We start from the raw sequence: 27,665 nt of genomic DNA on the forward strand, positions 1-27,665 counted from the left end.
CGACCAGAGGCAGTTTAAACAGCAGTTAGTGCCGTTTCACGGCCATTTTGGGTTTAGATGGCCCTCAGCCTTGTCTCTCAGGCAAGCTCGTTGAATGTAGTTATTGAGCTCCTGCACACACTCACACTCATTCATTTTCTACCGCTTTTTCCTCACGAGGGTCGCGGGGGTGCTGGAGCCTATCCCAGCTGTCTTGGGGCGAGAGGCGGGGTACACCCTGGACTGGTGGCCAGCCAATCACAGGGCACATATAGACAAACAACCATTCACACTCACATTCATACCTATGGACAATTTGGAGTGGCCAATTAACCTAGCATGTTTTTGGAATGTGGGAGGAAACCGGAGTACCCGGAAATCCCACACATGCACGGGGAGAACATGCAAACTCCACACAGAGATGGCCGAGGGTGGAATTTAACCCTGGTCTCCTAGCTGTGAGGTCTGCGCGCTAACCACTCGTCCACCGTGCCGCCCACTCGCGACCAATTATTGTATAAGAATGTAATTGAAATGTATGAAGTTTCAATAAAAGACACAATCTGGACGAAGACGTTGCTGCTCCGTGTCCTCACTGCTGTCCTTACAGATATGGATGGATTTGTTCTGTATTTTGTTGTGACGGTGCCATATCCTGGGACCCGTAACACTTGGAGTCAGCAATTTATTGCAAACAAGCATTGAAGTCAAAGAGGCTGTTCATCCGCAGATCAAAGGTTTAACACCACAGCCTTTAAAAGGCAAAATCTGACTAAAAATGTGTATTAAATGTGATTTAGTGTCAGTATTCACACTGTCGTGATCTCTTGATGGCAAAGGCAACAGAGCTTTCTCTCTTTGAACGTGGTAGGATTGTTGAGCTGCATAAGCAAGGCCTCTTGCAGCATTTCTGCCGAGGTAGAAACGTCTTCAATCATCTTGTTATGGAAACAAAAAAGTCAAATCATGTCACCGGCCCAAACCCAGAGGTTCCGATTGACTGTCGTTGGCCCAAATGAAGGTTGTTACTGGTGCCGAGTGCAATCCAATAAACATCACGGCAGGACGGGGGATCAAACCCGCAACCTACCGGTTGGGAGATGACCACTCTACCAACTGAATCACACCACCGAGGGTATGTACGTCAATATAAAAAACATATTTTAAGTCACACTTTTTTCCATTGGTGGGCTGTTCCTGCGACTTATAGTCCAGTGTGACTTATGTATGTTTTTTTCTACCTAATTATGCATTTTTGGCCTTGTGCGACTTATACTCTGGAGTGACTTATAGTCCAGAAAATACTATTTAAATAAAATAAAAATAAAATTATGACAAATAAAAGTAGTAAATAAATAAAAATGAAAAAAGTGTTTATGTTCCATAAACACTGGACACCTTTTCTGTTCATGTTTATTTTTAGTGTAGCTGAATAAGCATTGTGTTAGCATATCTTACACCTATTCAGCCTGTTCTCTATTCTTTTATTGTTACAACTTGCCTTCCAAGAGGACGTAATGTCTGTTTTGGTCAAGTAGTTTGGAAAATAAATTACCCGCAAAAAATGCGACTTATACTCCAGTGCGACTTATGTATGTTTTTTCTACCTAATTATGCATTTTTGGCCTTGTGCGACTTATACTCCGGAGTGACTTATAGTCCAGAAAATACTATTTAAAAAAAATAAAAATAAAATAAAATTAAGACAAATAAAAGTAAATAAAATAAAAGTAGTAAATAAATAAAGTAAATGAAAATAGTGATGACTACAATAATTTTTTAATACGCATGCACATGCCCCATGTCTATCTAACAATAATACATAAAATATTGTATATTATGTTATTTTTATTTATTTATTATTATATTTATTTATTATATACACGCAAATATAAAAAGTCATAAAATAATGAAAATAAAATTAAAGACAATGAGTCTGTTTACATTTTTATTCCCGACAAAGGTTCCGCACTATATCTGTCTATCACAATTATATAATGTAGTTGGTCCACTAAGTGACCAAAGTGATATGCTTCCTTAAACACACACACACACGCACGCACACATACCCACACACAGTTATGTAAGCCGCCTACATACGTAACCGGCTCAACAATGGCCGACAGAGGGCAGGAAAGGAGGGCAAATAGGGCCGGCTGTGCGTTCCGTCGGCATGCCTGCACGTCAGCTGGCGACATTGGAGCATGCTAACAGCCCGCATGAGCGACATGTGACGCGGCAGGACAGAGTGGCTTGGCGTGCGTTGAAGTGTGGCGTGCTTACGTAAGAGGCTGCTTGTTGACTGACACACACACACACACACACACACACACACACACACACAGGCGATACAAAAGAACAGTTGATGGTTTGCGGTTGGATGAGTTTGGTGTGGAGGAGCATGAGCGCGGCTGATGAGAACTTCTTGGTTTATTAAAACATGTTGAGAACACACACAAACATGCACACAACAAAAACCATGATGGGAAAACACACACGTCACATGACCTACAGAGCAATATTAGGGCGGAACAGACAATATACACAAAAGATAACAATGTCATGTTTGGACAACCAACAGTGTGTGAGAATAAAAGTTGTCATTTTTTTCCCAAGATTACAGAAAAGTCCTTTTTTATATTTAAAGAGGCAGTGTCACTGTTTTGTCTCATAAAAATAAAAATAACCTGTAACATGAAGTAAGGTTATTTTCGTAATGTACAACATTTTTTTTGGCAGTATTATATATGACATTACTCCCATAAAATAATGCCTGTTTTTGTACAAATTTTATTTTTTTGCACACAATTTCAAAATTATTATTGTAAAATGACACCCCCGACGATTACAAATGTATTGTCGTAAGACTACGATTTCATTGTACTATTAAGACATTACTCATAAAATTATGCTATTGTTGTTGTTAAAAATTAATTCCCATATAAATACAATATTTTTCTCCAAAAAATGCCTATTAAAAAATCAATTACAACTTTATTGTTGTAAGATTACGACTTCTTTTTAATATTATGACTTTACACCCACTAAATTATGTTTTTTAACATAAAATTACAGCTTTATTCAATGAGAATGTCAAGATTGAAAGTCAATATTTAGATGTCCCCAATAACTTTGTCATAAGATGATATAATTATATGACTTTACACCCATAAAGTTACACTTTTGTTCTCGTAAAATGACTTTTTTTTTTTAGGTCAACGTTTTCTTCATCATATTACACCATACTTATTGTAATACTATGTCATTAATTATAATTATGCTTTTTCTGGTTTATTGTTGTAGAATCAAGTCATAATATTCTGACTTTAGTTTGATAATATTTCACATTATTCTCTTAAAACCATGACTTTGCTGTCATGGGTGTTTTTTGTTGTGTGTTGCTCTAATATTGCTTTGCATCACATGCCCATACATTTATACATAAACAAAAATCTTGAATTTATTGCAAAATAAACATTGTGAGAACTTGGTGAATGAATGATAATCATAACTCGACTCATCGGTTATTTGCTTTGTAGGTTTTTCCATGTAGGGAGCCTGTGACCTTTCAAAATAAAACCCTAGTGTGATGGAAGAAGAGCACTGCCATGCCAGACATCATCGTATGGCGTGTTTTGGCAACGCAAGGAGCGATGCGTGACGGAATCTGATTGGGACACGTGACTCAAGATGAGCCTATACACAAATCACACGTGAGTGACTCACTGCTGCCTCCTGAGGTATGATGTGGTATTACAGGACCCTCACACACAGAAATATGCATTTCAAAGGGCATATATTGTGTTTTTACAGCATTTCATTTGAAAAGAGGACATTGTGTTTTGTCACTAAAGTAACACAGGAGCAGCCAAAACATTAGGAACACCTGCACAGTGAAAATATCAGGAACACAGTGAAGGAATAACACAATAATAATCATTTTGTAGTGAGTGCAGCATGTGCAGCTGTACCTAATGAAGTGTCCACTGATGTTACAGACAACTCTGGGCCCTTAAGGATGTATTTTCTATGGCGCCCTCTAGTGGCGGTAATGGAAATCACACAGCCATCATGAATAACATCATGAATAAAAATGGCATCGTTATTTCGGGGGTGGACAAAAGCAAAGCGACTGACTTGGTGAGACAAATTGTCATTGTGCTTCTTCCAGTCGTTGGGCTGCGTTGCAATTGTGCGTCAGTGAAGAGGAAGCAGATGGGAGAGCACAGCGGCACTTGGCAGAAGCAGCGCAGGAGCGAGTCTGCTGCTGCAGCTCGCCGCTGCATTAAAAACAAAAGAAGAAATTATGATGGGAAATACTTGGTGATGTATTTATTCCGAGCTCTTACTCCGACAGCTCCTCCTGTCCGGTTGCAGCATTCCAGTCACACAGCTACACACTGGACCAGTTGCCTTACTGGTGCACATCTGCTCACAGCCGCCGTTGTCCTCCTCGCACCAGTCTGACTCTGGCGGGGGGGAAACAAATAGACGCAAATAGACGACACATGGAGATGTTGACTTTGAATATTACAATTTTATTCTCGTTTTTTTGTCATAATATGACAACTTTTTTTCAGCAAAGTGATGACATTTTTCAATAATATTTTTTCCCCCCGGAATATTACATTTTTTTATTATTTTCATAATATTATGGCTTTGTTCTTGTAAAATTAGGAATTTTGTCTCTTTGATTTTTCCAAAATAAGTTTTTCTTGTAAAGTTAATATTTTTGTGGGCTAGTAATATTTAGACTATTTTGACATATTGACATTTGTTTTTTCTTTTAAATTATTATTCTTATTGTTTTTCTTTTAGTAAATTCATGACTTTTTTTGTCTGGTGATATTTAGACTTTTCTTCCTTACAATATTACAACTTTGCCATAAAGTTATGACTTTTGTTTCCTTTTCCCCTCATATCCATAATATTTCAGATTTTTTTTTCAGGAAAGGTGTAATTTTTCCCTCCAGAATAATCAAATGAATTTTTCTTCTTTAGTAAATTTAGGACTTTTTAGTCTGCTGATATTTGGATTTGTCTTTCTCACAATATTACAACATTTTTTTCATAGTATTTCAGCTTTGCTTGTAATTTCTCAGAATAATTTTACTGTTTACTGAAATAAATATGACGTCATGCCTTGCAAATTAGTACTGTTTTCAAAAGAAATATTCTAACTTTATGATTGTAAAATGAACACTTTTTTATCCTAAAAATACAGCGAGACTCTTGTATTATTATTAGTGTAATATTGTTGTCAAAATGAGCTTTTTGGGGTGTTTGTAGAAGGGTGGCTTGGGGTCATTTCTCTTGCTGAGTTTCCTCCTGGGGATTTTTCAGTGCGGTTTCATGCTTGAATATACATTCAAATGTACGTGAATATAAATTCAAAAATACATGAAAACGAATAGATGTGCGGCCATTACAGAGTCTCTACCAATGTGTTGCAATAGCGTCAATGTATAGTAATGCGTAATGTTCCTACCTCGTCGTCGAATAGGGCCGACACTCAGTATGTGCTCTTTCAGCAGCCTGGCATCCTGGGAGTACATCCTCCTCTTTGGCGGACAGTTCTGGACATCAACACAAACTTGAGCACACTTGTCGGGACGAGGCCTCGGAGGCGGGCGCGTAGCGTGCTCACCACTTTGCACGCGGTCTTGTCGGCGTCGCAGAGCGAAACGTCGCAGTGGAGGTGCACCTCGTCGTAATCGCCGATGAACTTGAAGACGGTGACGTGGAAGCGGCAGGTGAGCGACACGCCGTTCTCCGCCATGCCGATGGTGTTGTCCTTCACGTTGGGGCACCTTTTCCCCAGAGAGGACGTTGAAGAGATTGAAGCTGTCAACACGTTAAAAGGTTTTACCCTCGCTCGATGATGACGTAGCGCAGTCGGTCGCTGCTGTTGCGAGAGGGCGTGGCCCAGCACGTGTTGACCACCAAGTGGAGCTGGTTTTCGTCGGCCCCGTCCACAAAGACGCCCACGTAGAGGATGTCCCGCGTGCTGAGCACCACCTCCCCCTCCGTGTAGGGATGGCGGTACGCTGAGTTCTTGTAGAGCGCCATCTTGGTGATGAAGTTCCCTCCTTGAGTTGGGAGGGTGAGGTTGATCACGCTGTCGGAAGGCGGGAAAAAGGGAAATGCATACAGGCATGTCTTTTAATAAGTGGGTCATATAAAAGTGAAAAAATGGCATACAAAATGACATATAGTGCTTTTTCTTGGAAAAAGAATATTCCAATATAAATATAAATATAAATATATATATATAAATATTGCAGAACATTACAACTTCATAGAACAATATTTTCCCTTTTCCCCCTCACAACATTACAATCTTACTGTCATAAAATGAAAATATTTTTTTCATAACATTATGAAAAAAACAACTTATAAAAACATGACTTTTTTCCTCCAAAAAAGGAAAATACAAGAGAGAAGAACTTCTACTTTATTCTTTATTTAAAAAAATGATTGCGATATTGAAACTTTTCTTGGGATATTAGAAATTATTCATCTTGATTGTGGTAAAATTGCCACTTTTTTAAACCACATTTTTACATCAATAAAGTTATTTATTTTTTGCAGAATATTACAACTTTGTCATAAAATTACAGCTTTCTTCTTGTAAAGTTATGACTTTTTTCTCAAAAAAGAAAATGTATTTAATTTTATAATTTTTTAAATTTAATTTATAATATTAAGATTAAAAATGTATTTTTTTTACATTAGCACATTTTATTTGATTTGACTTTTTAAACAAATTGTAAAATTACCAATTTTTTAAACTACATTTTTGTTGAATATAATATTATATATATATATATATATATATATATCCCTACTTAAAGTTAGTAAATAGGGATGCAATGTTTGATGGAAAGAGATGTCAATGTTGGAAATATCAATCAAGTATGTGCATCCTCAAAAAAACTTGCGACAATATTAAATATTGCAATTTGACATGTAAAATAGTAATATTTTTGGAGGTAAGGTTCCTCCATGATTCCTGATGAGGTAAATACCAAGAGCTGACCTGAGGATGGGTTTGAGGACGGTCTCCAGCGAGATCCTCAGGTCCAGCTCGTAAGCGCAGGCAAACTCCACGTTGATGGTTTTGTCTCGCGTGATGACGTTCCCCGTGTTGTTGACGCTCTCGATCCACACCGTGTTTTTGTACATGATGTGTGTGCCGTTGGACTGTCGGAACAAACATTGTCATGTAATGCCACATTCAGCCTCAGGGGGGCAGCAGGAAGTCGCTCGACGGACATCTTTGGAGTTCCCTGACCTGCACCATGGAGCCGCAGTGTCCTTTCGTGTTGTTGATGTGGAAGGAGATGTAGTCCTCGCCCTCCATGGCGGCGCAGTGCTCGTCGTTGATCCTGACGTCTCCGCGTTCGAAGCCCAGCTGGAATAGCTTGCACTTGGAGATGGACACTTCCATCCGGGCGTGCCTGCAGCTCACCTCCGCCTGTATGATGTCATCGTCGCCTGACAAGACACACACACGCGCCACCTTTTGAAGTCATGGCAGCGCAGTGGCTGCAACCAGCAGAGGCGCTGTTGTTCTTTCAGTCACAACCAGCTTGATTAGCTCCACCCATGTGGTGGCACATCTCATCCGAGCAGCGTCATTTCGCTACACATTAAACACTGGTATGGAAATAGGAGTGCAGAACATCCCATCCATCCATCCATCCATTTTCCTCCGCTTATCCGGGTCCCGGTCGCGGGGGCAGCAGTCTTAGTAGGGAAGCCCAGACTTCCCGGTCCCCGGCCACCTCCTCCAGCTCCACCGGGAGGACACCAAGGCGTTCCCAGGCCAGCTGTGAGACATAGTCCCTCCAGCGTGTCCTAGGTCTGCCCCGGGAGCCTTTTCCCGGCTGGGCATGCCCGGAACACCTCACCAGGGAGGCGTCCGGGAGGCATCCGGACTAGATGCCCGAGCCACCTCAACTGACTCCTCTCAATGTGGAGGAGAAGCGGCTCTACTCTGAGCCCCTCCTGGATGGCTGAGCTCCTCACCCTATCTCTTCGGGTGAGTCCAGCTACCCTACGGAGGAAACTCATTTCAGCCGCCTGTATCCGCGATCTCATTCTTTCGGTCATGACCCAAAGCTCATGACCATAGGTGAGGGTGGGAACATAGATCCACCGGTAAATTGAGAGCTTTGCCCTCCGGCTCAGCTGTCTTTTCACCACGACGGTCCGGTACAGCGACCGCATTACTGCAGAGGCTGCACCGATCCGTCTGTCGACCTCACGCTCCCACTTTCCCTCACTCGTGAACAAGACCCCGAGATACTTAAACTCCTCACTGGGGGAGTGCAGAACATGCAGTTGAAAAAATATATATATATTTAAAACAAAATTATTTGTTATTTAAAACAAATGAATCAACACTAACCTGTAAAAAACATATAAAAACATGAATTATTATTATTATTATTATTAATAATAACAATAATAATAATAATAATAATAATAATAATAATAAAAGACAGCTCCCTCGTGAGGAAAAAGCGGTACAAATGAATGAAATTATAAATTATAAATTGTAAATTATAAATATAATTATAATTTAATAATAGAAAATATATAAAACTCAAATCATATTTAAAAAATAGCTAAAAAGGAAGGAACTTGACATATAGTATATACCATGAATAATAAAAAAAATAACAAATAATAATAATAATAAAAAAAATGATAAAAGACTGCTGGGATAGGCTCCAGCACCCCCTCATGAGGAATAAGAGGTAGAAATGAATGAATGTATGAAATATAATAATAAAATAATTATATAAAAAATATCTAAAAAGGAAGGAACTTGACATATAGTACATACCACAAATCAAAAAATAATAAATTATAATAAATAAAACGTAGAATAAATAGAAAAAGATATAAAGAATAGATATATAAGAATAAATATAGAATAAATATGAAAAAGTGTACTCGTAAGCGCTCACCTCCAGGGCTGGTGGGTAATTCAGGACATCCGCACAGGTCGCTTCCATTCTCCTGCTCGCAGGTGAAGTTAGTGCAGGTCTCTGTTGCACAGGGGTCGTAAATCCATTCTGCTAAAGACATCGGTGCACACACAACGTTAGCTGCCACACACACTCTGTTGTGTGACGCCGTTGCCTTCAGGCGGCCTTACAGCAGTTTTCCTGAGTGATCCACTGGGTGGTGAGGGTGCCCATGGAGCGGCAGGCCTCGGCGTAGGCGGCCAGCGAGCTGCACACCTGAGCCCCGCGCTGGTTGTAGCAGCCGTCCAGGTAGCAGGACTGGTAGAAAGGCCTGGGGTCCAGCAGGCCGTGGCACGGCTGGAAGAAGCCCTTCAGCTCGGTCAGCTTCAGGCAAGCGTCTTCACTCTGCAGCGCCCGCACCGCCGTGTTGGTGCACGACTGGGCCAGGGACGCATATTGGCTCACATCGCACCTACGGGGACACGGGATTGTGTTTTGGGTTTTTTTTAAGCACGTTTGCTTCCAAGGATGTGTTTCTTGCAATCACCAGATGACGCCAGAGAAGCCACGATAGGAGCCACTTCATTAGGTACACCTACACAATCTGTACCTGTTTGATGGAACTTGAATAATATGTTGCACTACGTACATGGCATGAGCCATGAATGAATTCATACATTTTTTTAAATATATATTAAATACTCTAAAAATGAGCCATAAATAAAACATTTTTTAATAGAAAGGAGTAATATTAGGCAAATAAAATTAGGCAAACAAATATGATTAAAAAAACATTTTTTAAATAATAAATGAATTATTTTTTTAGGAAAAAAAGCAGTAAAATTTTGCTGTGTACCATGTTGTATTTCTGCCAATCACCACCAGATAGCGCCATAGAAAGACATTACATCGTTCATTCTCCTCCATATGCAGCGTGTACGTCTTTCAGACGACCATCATGCTCGGTTTAACAATGTGTGTTAATGTCAGCTATACATAATATTATTAAAAGCTATATCAAATATGAAACAACATATTGTCAATGTCATGCATGTCTGTAGAACACCACAATGTAGCCCACATGAACATGCTCCTCCCTTACCTGTTCTGCATGCCGTTGGTCTTCCAGCTCTGGGCCAGCTCCAGTGCGCTGACGGCCGCCTTGCCAGTGGAGGTGATGTAGTCGTCGGCGGGGACGCCGTTGAAGTTGCCACACAGGCCGCACAGCTTGTCCTGCATCCGCTGGCCCATGGTGATGCTGAGCGTGTTGAAGCGATTGTAGCGTACGTGGATGTCCTGCGGTGAGTCGATGTCCACGAAGCCCTCGGATGTGGACAGTCGGGTCATCAGGCCGGTGACGAACGGCACGGATACCGGCGTGCCGTTCACCTGCGGGCGACCAGGACATACAGTATGATATTTAGGAAAAATCAATAAATTATGTCACCCTCGGCCATCTCTGTGTGGAGTTTGCATGTTCTCCCTGTGCATGCGTGGGTTTTCTCCGGGTACTCCGGTTTCCTCCCACATTCCAAAAACATGCTAGGTTAATTGGCCACTCCAAATTGTCCATAGGTATGAATGTGAGTGTGAATGGTTGTTTGTCTATATGTGCCCTGTGATTGGCTGGCCACCAGTCCAGGGTGTACCCCGCCTCTCGCCCAAGGACAGCTGGGATAGGCTCCAGCACCCCCCCCAACGTGAGGATAAGTGGTAGAAAATGAATGAATGAATTATTACATGGAGGTATAGCGTCTATTAGTTGAGGAACTACGGTAATGGTGGTCATCGTCTCTACCTTGACAGTGTTTCCAGAGATGAGTATGTTCTCCTCGTTGATGTAGAGGTAGACGTGGGAGATGGTGGTGAGGTTGGGCGTGCTGCCTTTGTCGAAGTTGGCGATGAGCTGGAAGGAGAGGTCGGGCAGCTTGTGGCAGTTGGTGGACAGGACAAAGGAGCATGAGGCCGCCAGCCGCAGCGAGGCGCCATCAAACGTCTTGAACACGCCGCCGCCCGATGCCACGCACTGGGCGGAGCGCCGGGCGAAGCAGCCACGCACGCCATGGCGCAAGGCACACTCCTCGTCCGCCTTGCAGCGCCGCGGGTCGCACTGGATCAGGTTGCGACCGATGCAGCGACATCGCTTGGAGCAGTCGGTGTTCCAGAACAGCTGTTTGGGCTGAGATGAAAACACACCTATTAGCATTAGCATGTCAATACACGTAAATAGCTTGTTTACGTTTACATTATAAATGTACAGTATGAGTTCTACTAGTAATGCACTTCATTTAACACTTTTTATGCTTGTTGTTTTAGTTCTTAAGTCCAGTAATTCACTAGCCACTAAGCCAGGGGCATCGAAAGTGCGGCCCAGAGGGCATCGGCAGCCCAGAGCTCGTTTTTTAAAAACTGGCCCGCTACTGAGTGCATTGTAGAAAAAAGTGTAGAATTAATTGAACTAAAAAAAACTAAAAATAGAGCAAAAAAGAACAATTTGAAAAGAAATACTAATGACTCAAAGCAACATACAGCTTTGTCTTTAAATATACCCAAATATATTTACCCATATATATATATATATATATATATATATATACGTATATATATATATAAATGGATATATGGGTATATATATTCATTCATTCATTCATTTTCAACCGCTTATCCTCACAAGGGTCGCGGGGGTGCTGGAGCCTATCCCAGCTGGTTTTGGGCGAGAGGCGGGGTACACCCTGGACTGGTGGCCAGCCAATCACAGGGCACATACGTATAGACAAACAACCATTCACACTCACATTCATACCTATGGACAATTTGGAGTGGCCAATGAACCTAGCATGTTTTTGGAATGTGGGAACAGGGAGAACATGCAAACTCCACACAGAGATCCCACCGAGGGTGGGATTGAACTCGGGTCTCCTAGCTGTGAGGTCTGTGTGCTACCACTGCACGCTAACCATAAATATATACATAAAAATATATACATAAAAAATGTCTTCCTTTTTGCAAACGTAAAAATAACTTAAACATTTTTTGTATAACATTAAAGAAAGCTGCTGTAAATATCAAATATTTGAATGTATTTTTTACGCTTGGAGAATGTCACTAAAATTTGTGTGTGTGAGACTGACCTCATAGTACTTGCCGTCTGTGTAGCAGCCACAGTCTTGGGGCAGGATGCAGCTCTTGCCGTTGACCACATAGCCCTGGTCGCACTGGCAGCCTTCCACGCAATCGGGGGGGCTGCCGCTGCAGTCCCTCTGGCCACGGGTGGGGGCGCACTGGGGCGGGCAAGGCGGCATGCAGCTGGAATAGTGGCTGTTGGGAGGACACCTCTGGACTGGGCGCACAGAGATACTAAACATGTTAATAACCTAATAACTTTTTTTTTAATGAACCTTTTAAAATATTTTATTATTTATATTAATCCATATAAAATGTCAATATCATATTTGAAATGTACTTAAACAATGGGAAATGTTATTTTAATAATAATAATGTAACAATTCTGTATAAAAATAAGTATTAAACCAAAAAAATCACTGATAATCACGTTTAGGTCCCAACCTACCGCAGGGGGTGTCGCCCCGCCATCCAGTACCAGGCACGCCGTGGCTGTGACAGGTGCTGGCGTAGACCTGCAACCAGTTACAAGCCGTCTCCAGAGCTCCCTCATCCAAGCAAGCGTCCTGCAGGCAGTTTTGGTAAAAGAACGCCGGCGTCACCTTGCTGTGGCAACGTGCAAACACGCCCTCCCGATCCGCGATCAGGCCGCACAGTGTCAGGACCTCAGGATCCATAAACACATAGAGTCCGTCTCCCAGGTGGAAGCGGATCCTCGCGCTGACGCCGTCATCGCTGTCCTCGTCGGTGTCCGTGCTGACAAGAGCTGCGTCACTTGTCATGCCGTCATCCCCCAGGCTGCAGCGTGGGCAGGAGTCCCCGCAGCCCACCTGGCAGAAAGCGTCCCTTTCGGCCCAGGCCACCCCCCAGTCGGTGTTGCTGAGTGTGGGCGGGGTTAAGGGCAGGCCCTGGCAGAGGCCGCAGGATGTGCCGTAGAGGTGACGAGGTAGAGTCAACAGCAGGAGAGTGTTCCAGTCGAAGGCCACCTTCAGGCCAAAGTCCGTCTCCAGGATGAGCAGCAGTCCTGAGGTGAAGATGCTGACCTTGCCTGGACCCAGTTTTAGGGGAACGGATAAACGCTCCTTATTCACCTAAATCGAAGGAAACATATCAATACATTGAAAGAAACTTTTGACTCAATGGATGCTACACCGGTTAATTGGTCACTCCAAATTGTCCATAGGTATGAATGTGGGTGGGAATGGTTGTTTGTCTATATGTGCCCTGTGATTGGCTGGCCACCAGTCCAGGGTGTACCCCGCCAGAAGACAGCTGGGATAGGCTCCAGCATACCTGCGACCCTCATGAGGATAAGCGGTAGAAAATGGATGGATTAATTATCATATTGAATATTTTTAAAGCCCTTTTATTCAAACATAATGAATTAATTCATCATTGAGTGTTTAAGATCCTATTACCGCTAACTTGAAATCTGCCAAGCAGCAAAGTTGGGAAAAAAATCAGATCAATTCTGCTGCCATGAGGCTGGAATATGTAGAGTGGTGTGAAAGTGTTTGCCCTCTTCCTGATTTCCTATTTTTTTACGTTTGTCGCACTTAAATGTTTCATCAAGAAATTTAAATATTAGTTACTGACTAGGGGAGAAAAAAATCCAAAGCTACATGGCCGTGTGTGAAACAGCGATGGCCCCCTAAATCTAATAAGTGCTAGGGCCCCCCTTAGGAGCAACCGCAATCAAGCATTTGTGATAACTTGCAATGAGTCTCGCTGTGGAGGAATGTTGGCCCACTCATCTTTGCAGAATTGTTGTCATTCAACCACATTGGGGAATGAAATTGCATGAAGCCTTTTTATGGGCATGCCACAGCATCTCAATAGGATTCAGGTCAGGACTGCTCCTCCGTGAATCACCACCTTATCGTGGTGGAGGGGTTTGAGTGCCCGAGTGATCTGAGGAGCTATGTTGTCCCTGGTAGGGTCTCCCAAGGCAAACAGGTCCGAGGTGACGGGACAGACCAAGAGTGATTCAGAAGACCCATATGACTAAAACAAATAGGAGGAACCGTACCTCGCCCGGATGTGGGATATCAAGGCCTCACCCTGGAGCCAGGCCTGGGGGAGGAGCTCGCAGGTGAGTGCCTGGTGGCCGGGCCCAGCCCGAAAAAGCCACACAGGATCTCCCCCTCGTAGACCCACCACCTACGGGGGCAAGCATAAGGGTCCGGTGCACTGTGTGTTGGGTGGCGGTCAAGGGCGGGTGCCTGGTTGACCTGGTCTTTGGCGGCCAAATCTGGTTTTTGGGACATCCCTTTACATTGAGAGGAGTCAGTTGAGTTGGCTCGGGCATCCCTGGTGAGGTGTTCCGGGCATGCCCAGCCGGGAAAAGGCCCCGGGGCAGACCTAGGACACGCTGGAGGGATTATGTCTCACAGCTGACCTGGGAACGCCTCCTAGTGGAAGTCTGGAAGTCTGGGCTTCCCTACTGAGACTGCTGACCCCGCGACCCGGACTCGGATAAGTGGAAGAAAATGGATGGCTGGAAGGTCAGGACTTTGACTAGGCCACTCCAAAGTCTTCAGTTGGTTTTTCTTCAGCCATCCATAGGTGGACTTGCTGGTGTGTTTTGGATCATTGTCCTGCTGCAGAACCCAAGTTGGTTTCAGCTTGAGGTCACCAACAGATTCTCAGACAGACATTCTCCTTCAGGATTGTTTGGTGGACAGCAGAATTCATGCTTCCATTCATCACAGCAAGTCTTTCGGGTCCTTAAGCAGCAAAAACAGCCCCAGACCATCACACTACCACCACCATATTTTACCATTGCTATGATGTTCTTTTTCTGAAATGTGGCGTTACTTTTACGCCAGATGTAATGGGACACACACCTTCCAAAAAGTTAAACTTTTGTCTGGTCAGACCACAGAGTATTTTCCCAAAGGTCTTGGGGATTATCAAGACGTTTTCTGGCAAAATTGAGACAAGTTTTAATGTTGTTTTTGTTCAGCAGTGGTTTTGGTCTTGGAACTCTTCCATGCAGGCCGTTTTTGCCCAGTGTCTTTCTTATGGTGGGGTCATGAACACTGACCTTAACTGAGGCAAGTGAGGCCTGCAGTTCATTGGCTGTTGTTGTGGGGTCTTTTGTGACCTCTTGAATGAGTCGTCACTGCGCTCTTGGGGTCATTTTGGTTGGCCGGTCACTCCGGGGAAGGTTCCATTTTTGTCAGGCAGGTCCCATTTTAGTGATTTCTTAATTGAGAACAGGTGTGGCAGTAGTCAGGTGTGGGTGGGGCTAGATAAATTCACCACAGTTAAGTTATATTTCAACTGGGGGGGGGGGGTGTAATCACTCAGGCTTGGATTTTTTTTTTCCTTTAATAAAAAAAGCTTCATTGAAAAAGTGCATTTTATGTTCAGTTGTGTTGTAAATTTTTTGATGATATGAAACAGGAAGGGGGCAAATACTATATATTTAAGTTGTTAAAAACGCCACATTAATCATGTTTAGATTGTTGTTTACTCACCATGGCGGTGTTCTTGTAGCTTTGAGTCACCTCAATCTTAAAGTCATAGACCTCCAGGACGAAGCCCCTCACCCAAACAGCCAGTCCCGTGTCCCTCTCCTCATTAAGAGCTGCCAGTTTAAATTGAGGCAAGCTTCCTGTCATGGCGGCGTGGTCGCTGCTCCCTCTCTCACAGTTGCTGGTGGCCATAATGAGGCTACAAGAGCTCTGCAGCTCAAATGGAACGCCACCAAATAGCAGGAAGTGTCCATAACCAGCTGCTACACAGAGGGCTTCGGTGCGAGGCCGACAGTAGTACAGGCCATCCTCCTCTTGGCAGTACTCCTCAGGGCGGCATGGTGCCGGCATGCAGTACACGCTGTTGTCGGAACCGTTGCAATAACAGCGCTCCTGGCACTCCCAGTCAGTCCAAAAAGTGTGGTTGGAGGCCAGCTGGTGGCCGTGGCTGACACAGCCGCACTCGCTGCGGGGCACGCACTGGGCGTCCCGCAGGGCGAAGCCGTCCTCGCAACGGCAGCCCTCACGGCAAGGCAGACGGCAAGGCTCTTCGGGTTCATCCAAGCCGGAGCAGGTCAGCGGGCAGGCGCTGGTACACTCGTCAAAGTGGCTGTTGTCTGGACACGGGAGTGCTGGAAAAAAGGGATGGTTGTTGTGGGAAGGCTGAGGGACAAGCATGATGCATTAAACATCACTTATGATGCAAAAATGACACATTGTAATGGTCTATCAGTAATATGGTCTGCACGGTGAAGGTGGTTAGCACACCACAAAACTTGGAGACCCAAGTTTGATTCCTCACGCATCTCTGCATGTTCTCCCTGTGTGTGCGTGGGTTTCCTCCCACATTCCAAAAATGAAGGAAGTTGAGCTCAGCAGAGGGGAAGAAAGTTTACATATAAGGAATAATATAATATTAAAGTTAATATTTATATTAAAGATTTTTTTTATTAAAAATGTAAAACTTAAAATTAAAATATTAAAGTTAATAATATAAAGTTTATATTTCAAGAAGTCCACCCCTCTGTGACATCACAAAGGGGCAGTGACACCTTTTGAAAGCGTTTTGAGCCATTCCAAACTTCTTTCAGGGCTCACTTCCAAATGTGCAAACGTCATTATCTGAAACTTTTGGCATCTTTCAACATGAGAATAGAACATTCTAACTACGTTTATAGGTCAGAAAAGTGGAAAAAGTATAATAGATCCCGTCTCGTCTTGTCTCGTTTTTGTGGACACATTGTTTGTTTGTTTTCTTTCGGCTTTTTCCTGATTACGGAGTCGCATTGTGTCCCCTAATTACTATGAAAAGACAATATAGGACCTTACTAACCAACGTTTACTTACGGCAGTTGGTGGCTGTCCTCCAGGAAGCGACGAGGACCTGAGCATCCTGGCAAGCTGTGGCGTAGGCCTGCAGTGAAGAGCAGAGCGCAGAGCGGTTCCCATCCTTCACACACATGTTGTATAAGCAGTTCCGGAAAAACGGCGATGGGTTGACAGCCGCGTGACATGCCAGAAAAGAGCTGTTCCCCGGGTCATTAATGTTTCCACACATCCACGAGCTCTGGTAGAGGCGCAGGTCTGTGCACGTCCGGTACAGTTCGTCGCAGTCGCCATTACATGTGATGTCATCGGCGATGGAGGAGCGCCAGCCTTCCACGAACTGCTCAGCAGACTCGGCCAAGCGTCCGTTTGGGAGGCGGAAGTCGTCATTGGCGTCGCTGTTGAAGACGCCGCACAGGCCGCAAGTGATGTTGTAAAATATGGTGGAGAGGGAGATGTTGATGAATCCCTGCTCCGTATAGAGGACGCGCAGGCGACCACGGGACTCCACCACTGTGGCGTTACCTGGCGCTCTGTAGACGGCTAAAGTCTCCAAAGGATGGACGTAAGGAAGGGTGGTCAGTTCACCATTGACCTTGGACATAAAGAAGGTTCATCGTGACATACTCATCAAGCGTAGAAGTACTTCAGCAGTACAATTCGGTTCAGTTCAGTACGTTGGTGTTTAGTTACATTTTGTTTTTTATGCTTGGCTGAGGTAACGGTCCCTGTTGGATGGTACAACTAGCTTGCGGTAGGGTGGCGTGTCGCGTTTATTTCTGTTGCTGAATCCACCTCACCAAAAACTAAGCTTCGAGGGAAACTGATTTACCAAACAATGAACTGAACTGTACCGTACCACCAGGTTAAGGAGTACTAACCTTGACCGCTTCCAAATCCATCCCTCCCACTTGAACCTCCAGGCTAGCAACTGAAACTACCACAGGTCTTTTCCAAGCAGGACCTTTGTTGACCAGCCGTCTGCCTATCTTCACCTCCACCATTGAGCCGTTAGCTGGCGCAGCACCGCACAGCCTCAGCAGGTAGTAGGAGCTGTCATCTGGGAACAGCAGGAAGGCGCCGTCAAAGGATGATGTCACAGCGTTCTGAGCCATTGAACACACCCCCTCCCTGCGAGGGTAGCAACCCAACTTGCCCACCTCCGCCCCACACACCTCGCCCTCCTTGCAAGAGTCGTTGAAGCAAGAGACTTCGCCTGCGGTGCCGCAGGTACAACGGAGGCTGCATTCGGCCCCGGACCAAAAAGTGTCATTTAGAGGGTAATAGAGGCTGTTGTGCTCGCAGCCACAATCGTCGCGCTGCACACAATGGTTGCCGCTGAGGACGTAGCCCGGGTCGCACTGGCAACCCTCCGTGCAAGGGTGGGCGCAATACAAGGGGGCAGTGACGTCCGAGCAGGAGGCTGGACAGGCGTTGGTGCACACTTCGTAGTGGCTGAACGGTGGACATGTCAGAGCTGACCAAGAGAAAGGAAATTGGGTCATTTTAGAAAATAAAATATGTCTGAGGAGAGTTAAAGTGAAACTCACTGCAGAAGGTGTGAGACCTCCACGGTCGGATGGTGACACCCAAGGCCTGACAGGCTAGAGCGTAAGCTTGTACAGCCTGGCACAGTGTGGTGATGTTGTCCTTGTTGCTGCACATGTCGTAAACACAACTAAACACAAAGGCCGTAGGGTCCACCACAGTTCTGCAGTCCCTGAAAGGTCCATCCGTTTTGTTGATCAGTCCACAGTAGTCGGCGCTAAAGTAAAACGCTTCTGTTAGTGGGTCGCATACGGTGCAGTTGTCCACGCAACCGTCTGTACACCGCCAGTCGGCATCCTGCGCCCGCCAGCCTCCCCCAAGCTCCGCCACGCTTTCCGCAAGGGTGCCATCAGGAAGAACAGGATCATCTGCGGGGTCATCGTTGTAGTTGCCGCAAAGGCCGCATGTGTTGTTGAAGTAGGAGCTAGGTAGGGAGATGGAGGCGTAGTGCTGGCCGTCGTAGGTTATGAGGAGTCCGAAGTCTGTCTCTAGAGCAACTGCCATCCCGGACTGGTAGACTCTAATTGCGCCAAGCTGAAGCTGGACCGGTAAAGTCTTCACCAAACCATCCACCTACAGAGAAGACAAGAGTGAAGATTCACGGTCTTCTACGTCTACTGGATTTTGCCTTGTTGTTGACTTCAAAAAGTTCAGTTGAGTCGGCTCATGAGGAATCAGGAGCTCACCTGAACAGTTCCCAGATTTCCTTTGGGCAATGTGACCCTGTGACTGTACACCTCCACGGTCACATCTCGAAGCCAGGACACATCAGCCACACCACGGTCCTCGTTTTTGGCCTCGACACTAAAGAATGGTAGCCCTGGTACTTCCCAGCAAGGTCTAGCCAGCAGATAGGTGCAGGTGCCTTGAAAGTGGTAGAGCAGGCCGTCAAAGGTGTGGTAATGTGGGTCTCCGAACACCACGCAGGTGCTGGTGCGAGAAGGCTGGCAGTAGAAGGCCCCCTCCTGATGCTCGCAGGTCTCCAGCTGCCCACACGGAGATTCCTGGCAAAGAACCTCATTGTCGATGTCGAGACACCGACACCGTTGAGAACACCGGTCAGACAGCCAGAAGACCTCTCCTCGTCTGTAAAAACGACCTAAAAAGTTGTAGGAAAGAGAGAATTTAAAAGAACACCTTTCCCCAGACATAAACATTTGTTGAGTGGTAAGAGGTAATCCAGATCCAGCATTTGGTCTTGGTCCAACGGTACCAAGGGCTAATTGTACATAAAAGGTGCACGGACCTCTTGAAATTGCTTCTTCGTATGATTCCATCAACTATATTGGCTTTTAGGAGAATTTAACAAACTCAAAAACTATGTTTTTCATAAAAGTTGCTAACTTTTATGATTCATCATTATGTAGACGGACACCAACATTAAAGTGAACATTCTCGATAGGAAGTTTCACACAAACAGGTCAAAAAGACTGAACTTACCATTGTAACTGCAGCCATTGGCAGGGTCGACAAACTCCGGATCAACACGGAAGAACCAGCGCCCGGGAATGTTCACATTAGTCGTCTGATCAACGTTCACTACTTCGTTGGACCGCGATCCCGGCAGGTTGAAGAAGTGTCCGATTTCTCCGCCGTTAAAACCTAACTGAAATATGGAACGTTGTGAAGCGAATTTCATTGTACAGTTGCGTATCGCCTCGGAATACAGCAGTACCTGAGCTGTGGTCCCCCCGAGTCCAGTCAGAGGGTCTCCGCCACTGGCTGTGCCTGTGCTCCAGGTGATTTCCTGGTAGTTGAACATGGCGAAGGACATGGCACCATCTGAGATTAGCACAGTTTGGAATGTGTTCACCTTTTAATTAAACAAGAGAATTGAAACAGTTTTACAAAAGAGCAAAAGCAAGAAATAAAATGGTGTCTAATCACAAGATTTGCTCGCAGACGACTGCTCTACAAAATTACCGGGGTGGTCTGGCTGCCCCCATAGAAGGTCACTTGATACCACGTGACGATGAAGGCCCAGGTGGCTGTGAAGTTGGGCGCGCTTTTGAAATGCCTGCGGACGTCCTGTGTTGCCCTTTCCAGTATTTCTACTTGGGTAGACTCTCTGTAATAGACATCACCGCGGATCCCATTGTGCACGTCCGCCCACAGGGGGGCAACGAACGATCTGCTGTCGCTCAGGGGGAACGCCTCAGGCGTGAACTGGCTGACTTGCTCATTGAAAGATATCACTCCGTTGTTGTTGACCTGGGAAGAGAAGTTGCGTGAGTGTCAGATGTATTTTGTACAATCTTGTTCCGGCTGGGAAAGAAGGTGGCGTGGCGATAATGAAGAACAAACTTGACTGCTACTTGTTGAACACAGAGACCTTTATGAAACTATGCAGCGAGCCTCAGTACTGGCCTAAAGCATCCTTTGAGAAGGTTAGGTCAGATCTGAAGCACTTCTGAGCTGAGTCCTAACAACAGTCAGACTTTTTTGCAAACTAACAATCAAGCTGGGTGTCCAAACTACACCCCAGGGGCCCGTATGTGGGTCCAAGGCAATTTCTTTATCGGCCATGGGCCAACATTCCTTCCAAGTCCCCCCAAACAAGTAGACCACATCTGGAAAGAATCCAATCAGGTTTCAATCAGGTTTTATTGCACCTGATTTAGTGTCATATCCAGGAAGTCTAATACACGACTGTTTACGGCTAGGCTGCTGGTGGAACCCCCGTCAGTAGAGCACATTGCTGCATCTATACGATACACGTCAGATAATACATTAAAGTAGGGGATATTACAGTCAGTCAGCATCCAGCAGTTTTATTTACCTCTGCATGCGCTTTAAAATGTTGCTACTCAGCTGCTTTTTTTCATGAAACCCCTGAAGTCATCATACCCCTGAACAACATACAAATGACACTTTCTCCAAACCAGATGACTACAATTTGGACAAGGGAGTCAAAACTTAAAATTGAGGTGCACGCATTTTTTTTTGAGTGTCCAATCACCGCCACATCATAATGATAACAGTTGCGATGATTGGAGGCAGACACCACATGAGTTTTGGCTCCACAACTACTACTTAACAGAAGGCGTGCAAGGCCCTTCCAGCACATGATGGCGGCGGACACGAAAAGTAGCAATTGTTATTGGATTTCCAATACTTGCAGTACTTGGTCGGTATTATCTGTGTTTTTGCTAACAGCACATCAACAATGGCTTCCACTGCAAGTCATTTTACTGTACTAATAACAGAACCACTCAATAAAACCATGATATTTTTGGCAGTTTTTTTTTTGTGCCTATCTTTTTTCCCCCAATATCCAGGATTAATCATCAATCAATCATCAATCGAGAAAACTCATTTAATCATCACTATTTCTCACTAGTGTAAGAATCATCTACGTACCAGTAACTATATCTCAATATAATAAAATAGAAGATCCTTGTAAAGATTTCTGCAGGTTGTGTCATATATACAGTATATAAATAGCAGTCGCTCTCCAGTTATTACTCGCTTAAGGTCAATGGATAACTTCTTTTTTTTACCTCCACCAAGCGCAGTGGAAAGCGCAAGCAGGTTATGTTTGTTTGTTTCTGTTCAAAATAACTTAGGGATTTTGGGTAAGGGGATATGCAAGTGATACAATTTTGGGGGGTGATCCAAAATTCAGAATTTTCCCAATATTCACCTTTTTCCCTAAAACTAATTACCTGCTACTACTACAGTAAACCTCGGATATATTGGATTCAATTGTTCCCACTGGTTTTGTCCGATATAAGCGAAATCCGTTATATGCGTATACCGGAAAATGTCCGTTTTACGCATATATCGGATTTATATCCGGTATATGCGTAAATCGGATTTTATCCGTTATAAAAAGGCACTTCCTTGACTATGTTTCCAAAGTACCTGGACGCGCAGGCAACGCTGCACACGCTGCAAATGACGTCGTATAGCGGCCTGTCACGATTCGGCGAATCGGAGCGCCACGATGCGGCCATCCGATATATGCGAGGGAAATTTAATGGAAATACATTGGAACGGGACTGGAGATTTTGTCCGAAATAGGCGAAATCCGTTATAAAAAATCCGATATATGCAATGATTTTTTATTGGAAATGCATTACAGAAAAATCGGTTCTTTTTTATCTGTCCGTTGTGAGCGAATGTCCGATATATCCGAGGTTTACTGTACCACAATTCTCAACTATTCAGATCGTTCCAACTTCCAACTTCTCAACGCATTCGGCACACTTAGCCTTTCCGGTACATTGTGCTATCATGCTAGGTGTTTTAGTTAGCATTGCTAGCAAGCAAACATTAGCATACTAACATAACTACATTAATTTTTTGGCGTAATTAACACAAAAAACAAACACACCTCTAGTCCATTGTCATCGCAACACTTCCTCACTAGCCAAATCGCGAGATGCTTTCACTGACATCCCGAATATCCCAACTACCTGCGAGCTGCATCTCATTTTTTTCGTTGTTATTCTTGTTTAAATCACAATTACATGAAAACTGGAAATTACAATATTTGTACAAATATTTGTACAAAAGACCGGTTTATTAGTGTCCATTCTCTTTTGCTGCTTTAAGTGAATATGATTAAACGCAACTCCCATTTACGGTGCACCAGGGCAGCCGAGCAGGTTTCAGAGTTGTCGTAACATTTGATGTTCAACTAACAATGTGGCTTATAAACGTAAGTAACCTGGTTATTTGTCATCCCTTCGGTGCTAGACGCTGTTTGCACCGTCATATTGGAGTGTGTTGGGATTCAGCCGCCAAGCTGGCCGCTAACTGAGCTAAGTTAGCCATTGCCACTATGATATTGTTAGCATGCTATTTCAGTGTGTTTGCTTATAGCCGAGATGTTATGTTGCTGTGCATTTCTTTATGTTGCTAACTGCTAGCTTTATAAGCAACGCAGTAGGGTAGATGAATATCATTAATGATTCACAATAACATATAGCTATTTGAGAAGTGTGTATCAAACTGGTAGCCCTTAGCATTCATCAGGACCCAAGAAGTAACTCTATTTCAAAAAGGTTGTATAAGGTATAAAAAAAGAAAAGCAAATAAAAACAATAAAGGTGGATATTCTTGTCACTCACTTTGTAACGCTTAACATTTCACTGCATTTAATGATTCGCAGGGGTATGCTGGAACCTATCCCGGCTCACTTCAGGCGAGAATTCAAGAAAGCAGTGTTAGGTAAATTGATTTTCAGACTTGTGAGCCATCTCTTCATTTGATTTAAATTTTGCTGCTGTTAATACATACAAATATATATAATCCTGCCCTAGTATAATTTGTCTTTCTTTCAATAAAAATATGGGAATGTTTCAGACATAGTGAGACATGATTAATTTGAAAACAATGATGAATCTAATTAAAAATTGCAATCATTTGGCAGCCCGATATGACTTATTTTGACTATCATGCTAGGTGGTACATATTATATAGGTGGTATATATTGACAGTTACTATGGTACCTATTATGTCATGATGTCATTGTATGGTCATATCACCTTGTACTTCGGTACGTGACAAAAAAAAGAAAACAAATGAAAAACAATAAAAAAAACTATATTAAACTATATTAGGAAAGCAGGAAGTGAACAAATGTAACAGTTACTGATTGTAAAGGTACCAGATGGAGGGGTAGGATTTAATAAGCTTTGCTTCTTCCTACTCCTTTTGGACATGTGGAACTGGGAACTGATTATGGGATGCACTCAATTGTAATCTGATGCATGTTCAAATGAAATAAAACCATTACCATTACCACTTAGCGCTATTATGCTAGGTATTAGCATTGCTAACATGTTAACATCAGTCATCTAAATATGTAGATAAAATAAATGTAGGACTAATATTTCCGTGTAAATCACAATGGGGGAACTTTGGCGCTTGTGAAAAAAAACATGTGACGGCTCAGTTCTTACGTAGATGGTGCGGTAGGGGATGCTGAAGAAGATGAACGGGATCAGCAAAGGAATTTCAGCAGAACTCCCATCGTCCATCTTGGGGGTCACCAGATCCATGTGGGCAGGACCATATGGATACAGGATGTCCTGAGCACTAACTAAAAAGAGAATTTTAAAATATATTTGAAAAACATAGCACGGTCATGTGAAAAAAAAAATGCTTTATTAAACCTCATAAGTCACACTGGCTTGACATGTCTTACAGAACCCAAGGAAGGGGAACCACTTTTTCACACCACTGTACATGTGTTGCTTTACTAAATATCAATGTGACAACACTCTCACTGTAAAACATTAGGACACCTCTGTATGTGCGTGCTGGTGTACCGAACATGATGACATGCGTGTGCATGTGCTGTAAAAGTGTCATACCTCCAGTGAGAGCAAAGATGCTGCCGATAAAGAGCAGAATGACTGGATAGACTGGCCTCACCATTCTAAATAAAAAACACAGGAAGAAAAGAATGATAAGGGAGATCACGTTGTGTTCTCGTTGTTTCTTTACCACAGCGTCTCCTACTACATGAAGGACGCTTTAAACTAATGTCATGCTCCTTCTTCTTTAAGATCAGGCTCCCAGGTCTCCCCCGAGGAGTCCTGAAAAGACCCCATTATGCATGTCAAGACAATGTGTCAGGATCACATTAGCCTTTCCAGTCCCCGGTGAGGAGGCAGCAGTGGATTACAGCCTGTTCTCCGCTGACGACTGCGCTGCCACAAGGCCGCCTTAGACTACATGAGGGATGAAGGGGGCAATGAGGGGCACTAATGGCTTGGAGTGAGTGGCTTCGACTTGCCAAGGTCAGTGCCGTGGCAACAACTTGGCAAAGGCAAACACCCTTTTACACTAAACTAGTTGTTTGGTCAAACACAAGACGGTTATGTTCATGTGGGCAATCAGAATACTTAATACTTAACTATCAGCGTACTGTACCTGTATAATGTACTCCAATATGTGAAAACATTTTTGGTTATGGTAATGGTAATGGTTTTATTTAATTTGAACACGCATCAGATTACAATTGAGTGCATCCCATAATCAGTTCCCAGTTCCACATGTCCAAAAGGAGTAGGAAGAAGCAAAGCTTATTAAATCCTACCCCTCCATCTGGTAATTTTACAATCAGTAACTGTTACATTTGTTCACTTCCTGCTTTCCATAATACAGTTTAAGGTTTAGGTTTAATAATGTACCTCGTACCGAAGTAGGAGGTGATATGAGCATCCAATACCATACTGGGTACCATAGTAAGTGTCAATATAGTGATATATATAGCACATCATGACTGGTTCAAGACTCTTCATCCTTGCAAACATCAACTGCTTGTATTGTTTCTTGAATTGGCTCATCGTTGTGCATTGTTTGATTTCCTTACTCAATCCATTCCATAGTTTGATTCCACATACTGAAATGCTATGGCTAGCATAACGTAGTCCTAGCATAGAAGTGTTTCAAATGTACTTCTTCCCTGAGATCATATTTCTCCTCTCTTGTAGAGAAGTATTGGATGACATTTTTAGCTAATTGCTTATTTTTAGCCTTATGCATTATTTTAGCTGTTTGAAGATGAACTATATCAGCAAGTTGAAGTATTTGTGATTTTAGAAATAAGGAGTTAGTATGTTCTCTGTAGGCGGCATTATGAATTATCCTTACTGACCTTTTTTGCTGTACATTTAGCGAGTGAAGATTTAGTTATTTTTATCGTTACAATATCTTGGTTAGTCCGCCTTATCCACCAGGGGTGATCAACTATGGAATATGTGACCAAGACAGGTCCAATGAATCCCAGAAAGCAACAAAGGTTAAATCTTGGGTGAAGGGAAAACAGAGTGGCACACATAAACTGTGCATGACCCCCCCCCGGTGACCCTACTTGAAGGAGTTCTCTTGCATTATGTACAGTAAAAGCCCAACTAGGTAGAGACAGAGGCAGCTCTTCATAACTCTTTGTCCAGCACATCAGTTGCAACTCTGTGAAATTGTAATCTAGTCTAGTAATGATTTCCTTTTGTCCCCTACTTATAATAAAACTGATTTCTAACTGCGATTAAACGCAATTAATTCTGAGTTAACTATGGACAATATGCGATTAATCACGATCTAATATTTTAATCAATTGACAGCCCTACATACATACATCTATATATATATATACATATACGTATATATATATATGTATATATATATATATACATACACACATACATATATATATTACCAGTGTAATACCTTTAGAATTTGATTAATACTGTATTTCTTTATATTGTTTTTTTTTTTTCAAATATCACAAGTATTTCAATAAAAAATACTGAAGTCTTAATGTCCTTTTGTGAAGGAGTGGTATTACAGGTCAGACTGTCAGACTAAACAAGCTGACAAAAAATGCTCCAAAAATCCTGTGCATTCACTGTGCAATAAACCATGAAATAAAAGGTGCAATAATCATAATTTTGCCGCTATATTTCTGAAATGATCTTTTCATATATTTCATGTAACTTCATGTTTGTTTGGGATTTGTCATGATATACGATCACATCTCTTTTTTCCCTTTACCTTATTGTGTTTTTATCTTAATAATGTACTCGTAGAAAACAAGTTTCCATCCATCCATCCATCCATCCCTTTTCTATGCCACTTACCCTCGCTCAAAACAATTTAGATTTAATAAAAGACGACATATACGACAGCACATTATTGATGATGTACCCACCTGCCTTCACCAGACGGACGTGTAGCACCTGGCAACCTCCACGTAGAACAGCCCCATCCAGGGTGGGACCACCATCCACCAGGTGAGTCAGGTGAGCTGATCAAGACTCAAGCCGGGACCTGGATGTTCTTGACAGCTCTAATTCCAGCTCCAGTCACCAAAACCAAAACCAGTCCATCCAGCCGGGTCCTTCCAATGAGGTCTGTCTTGTTGGAAGTGCAAACTCTGGCAGGATTAGCTTCAACTTCATAGGAGATGGTGAAAGGGGTGTGGAGGGGAGGAAAAAGGGGGCTGGTGTGTTGTCGCTGAGGGGAGGGGCTGTGTTGGAATGTCAGGAAGCCAGGTACTGGATCCATGGTCAGTGATGGACACAAGATTTCCAACAGGGAGATCGTGATGGAACAGGACTGGCAGTTGCAGAGATTTGCTAGTTTGATTCTCAGGCAATCCCAAAGTGCCTTTGGGCAAGGCTCACTATGAGTATGCTTCATTCATTCATTCTTTTTCTATGCTGCTTGTCCTCGCCGGGGTTGCGGGGGTATGCTGGAGCCTATCCTAACCTTTCAC

At 43.5% G+C, this 27,665-nt stretch overlaps 1 protein-coding gene across 1 annotated transcript; it reads right to left on the bottom strand.

Moving 5' to 3' along the window:
• Positions 1-1,929: 1,929 nt before the first annotated feature.
• On the bottom strand, positions 1,930-27,665 carry tecta (tectorin alpha). Its single transcript, XM_058077727.1, has 24 exons — positions 27,099-27,665; positions 24,757-24,821; positions 24,343-24,482; positions 20,357-20,644; positions 20,109-20,246; positions 19,874-20,039; positions 19,120-19,532; positions 18,436-19,006; positions 17,767-18,362; positions 16,907-17,480; positions 15,563-16,191; positions 12,529-13,171; positions 12,089-12,297; positions 10,756-11,136; positions 10,060-10,346; positions 9,149-9,429; positions 8,958-9,068; positions 7,274-7,476; positions 7,019-7,182; positions 5,849-6,097; positions 5,627-5,789; positions 5,468-5,555; positions 4,329-4,448; positions 1,930-4,259 (listed from the first exon to the last, which is right to left on the bottom strand). The coding sequence occupies exons 2-24, from the start codon at positions 24,818-24,820 to the stop codon at positions 4,177-4,179; spliced, it is 6,561 nt and encodes a 2,186-aa protein (XP_057933710.1). The 5' UTR covers position 24,821; positions 27,099-27,665; the 3' UTR covers positions 1,930-4,176.

This window comes from Doryrhamphus excisus, chromosome 7 (assembly GCF_030265055.1).
Source record: "Doryrhamphus excisus isolate RoL2022-K1 chromosome 7, RoL_Dexc_1.0, whole genome shotgun sequence".
Lineage (NCBI taxonomy): Eukaryota > Metazoa > Chordata > Actinopteri > Syngnathiformes > Syngnathidae > Doryrhamphus > Doryrhamphus excisus.

Excerpts from the sequence above, each read along its gene's own strand:
- tecta (XM_058077727.1), bottom strand. The coding sequence starts at position 24,820 with ATGGTGAGGCCAGTCTATCCAGTCATTCTGCTCTTTATCGGCAGCATC. Across the intron at positions 9,069-9,148 it reads GATCACTCAGGAAAACTGCT|CAGAATGGATTTACGACCCC; the intron begins GTAAGGCCGCCT and ends CGATGTCTTTAG. Across the intron at positions 7,183-7,273 it reads ACTGCGGCTCCATGGTGCAG|TCCAACGGCACACACATCAT; the intron begins GTCAGGGAACTC and ends TTGTTCCGACAG.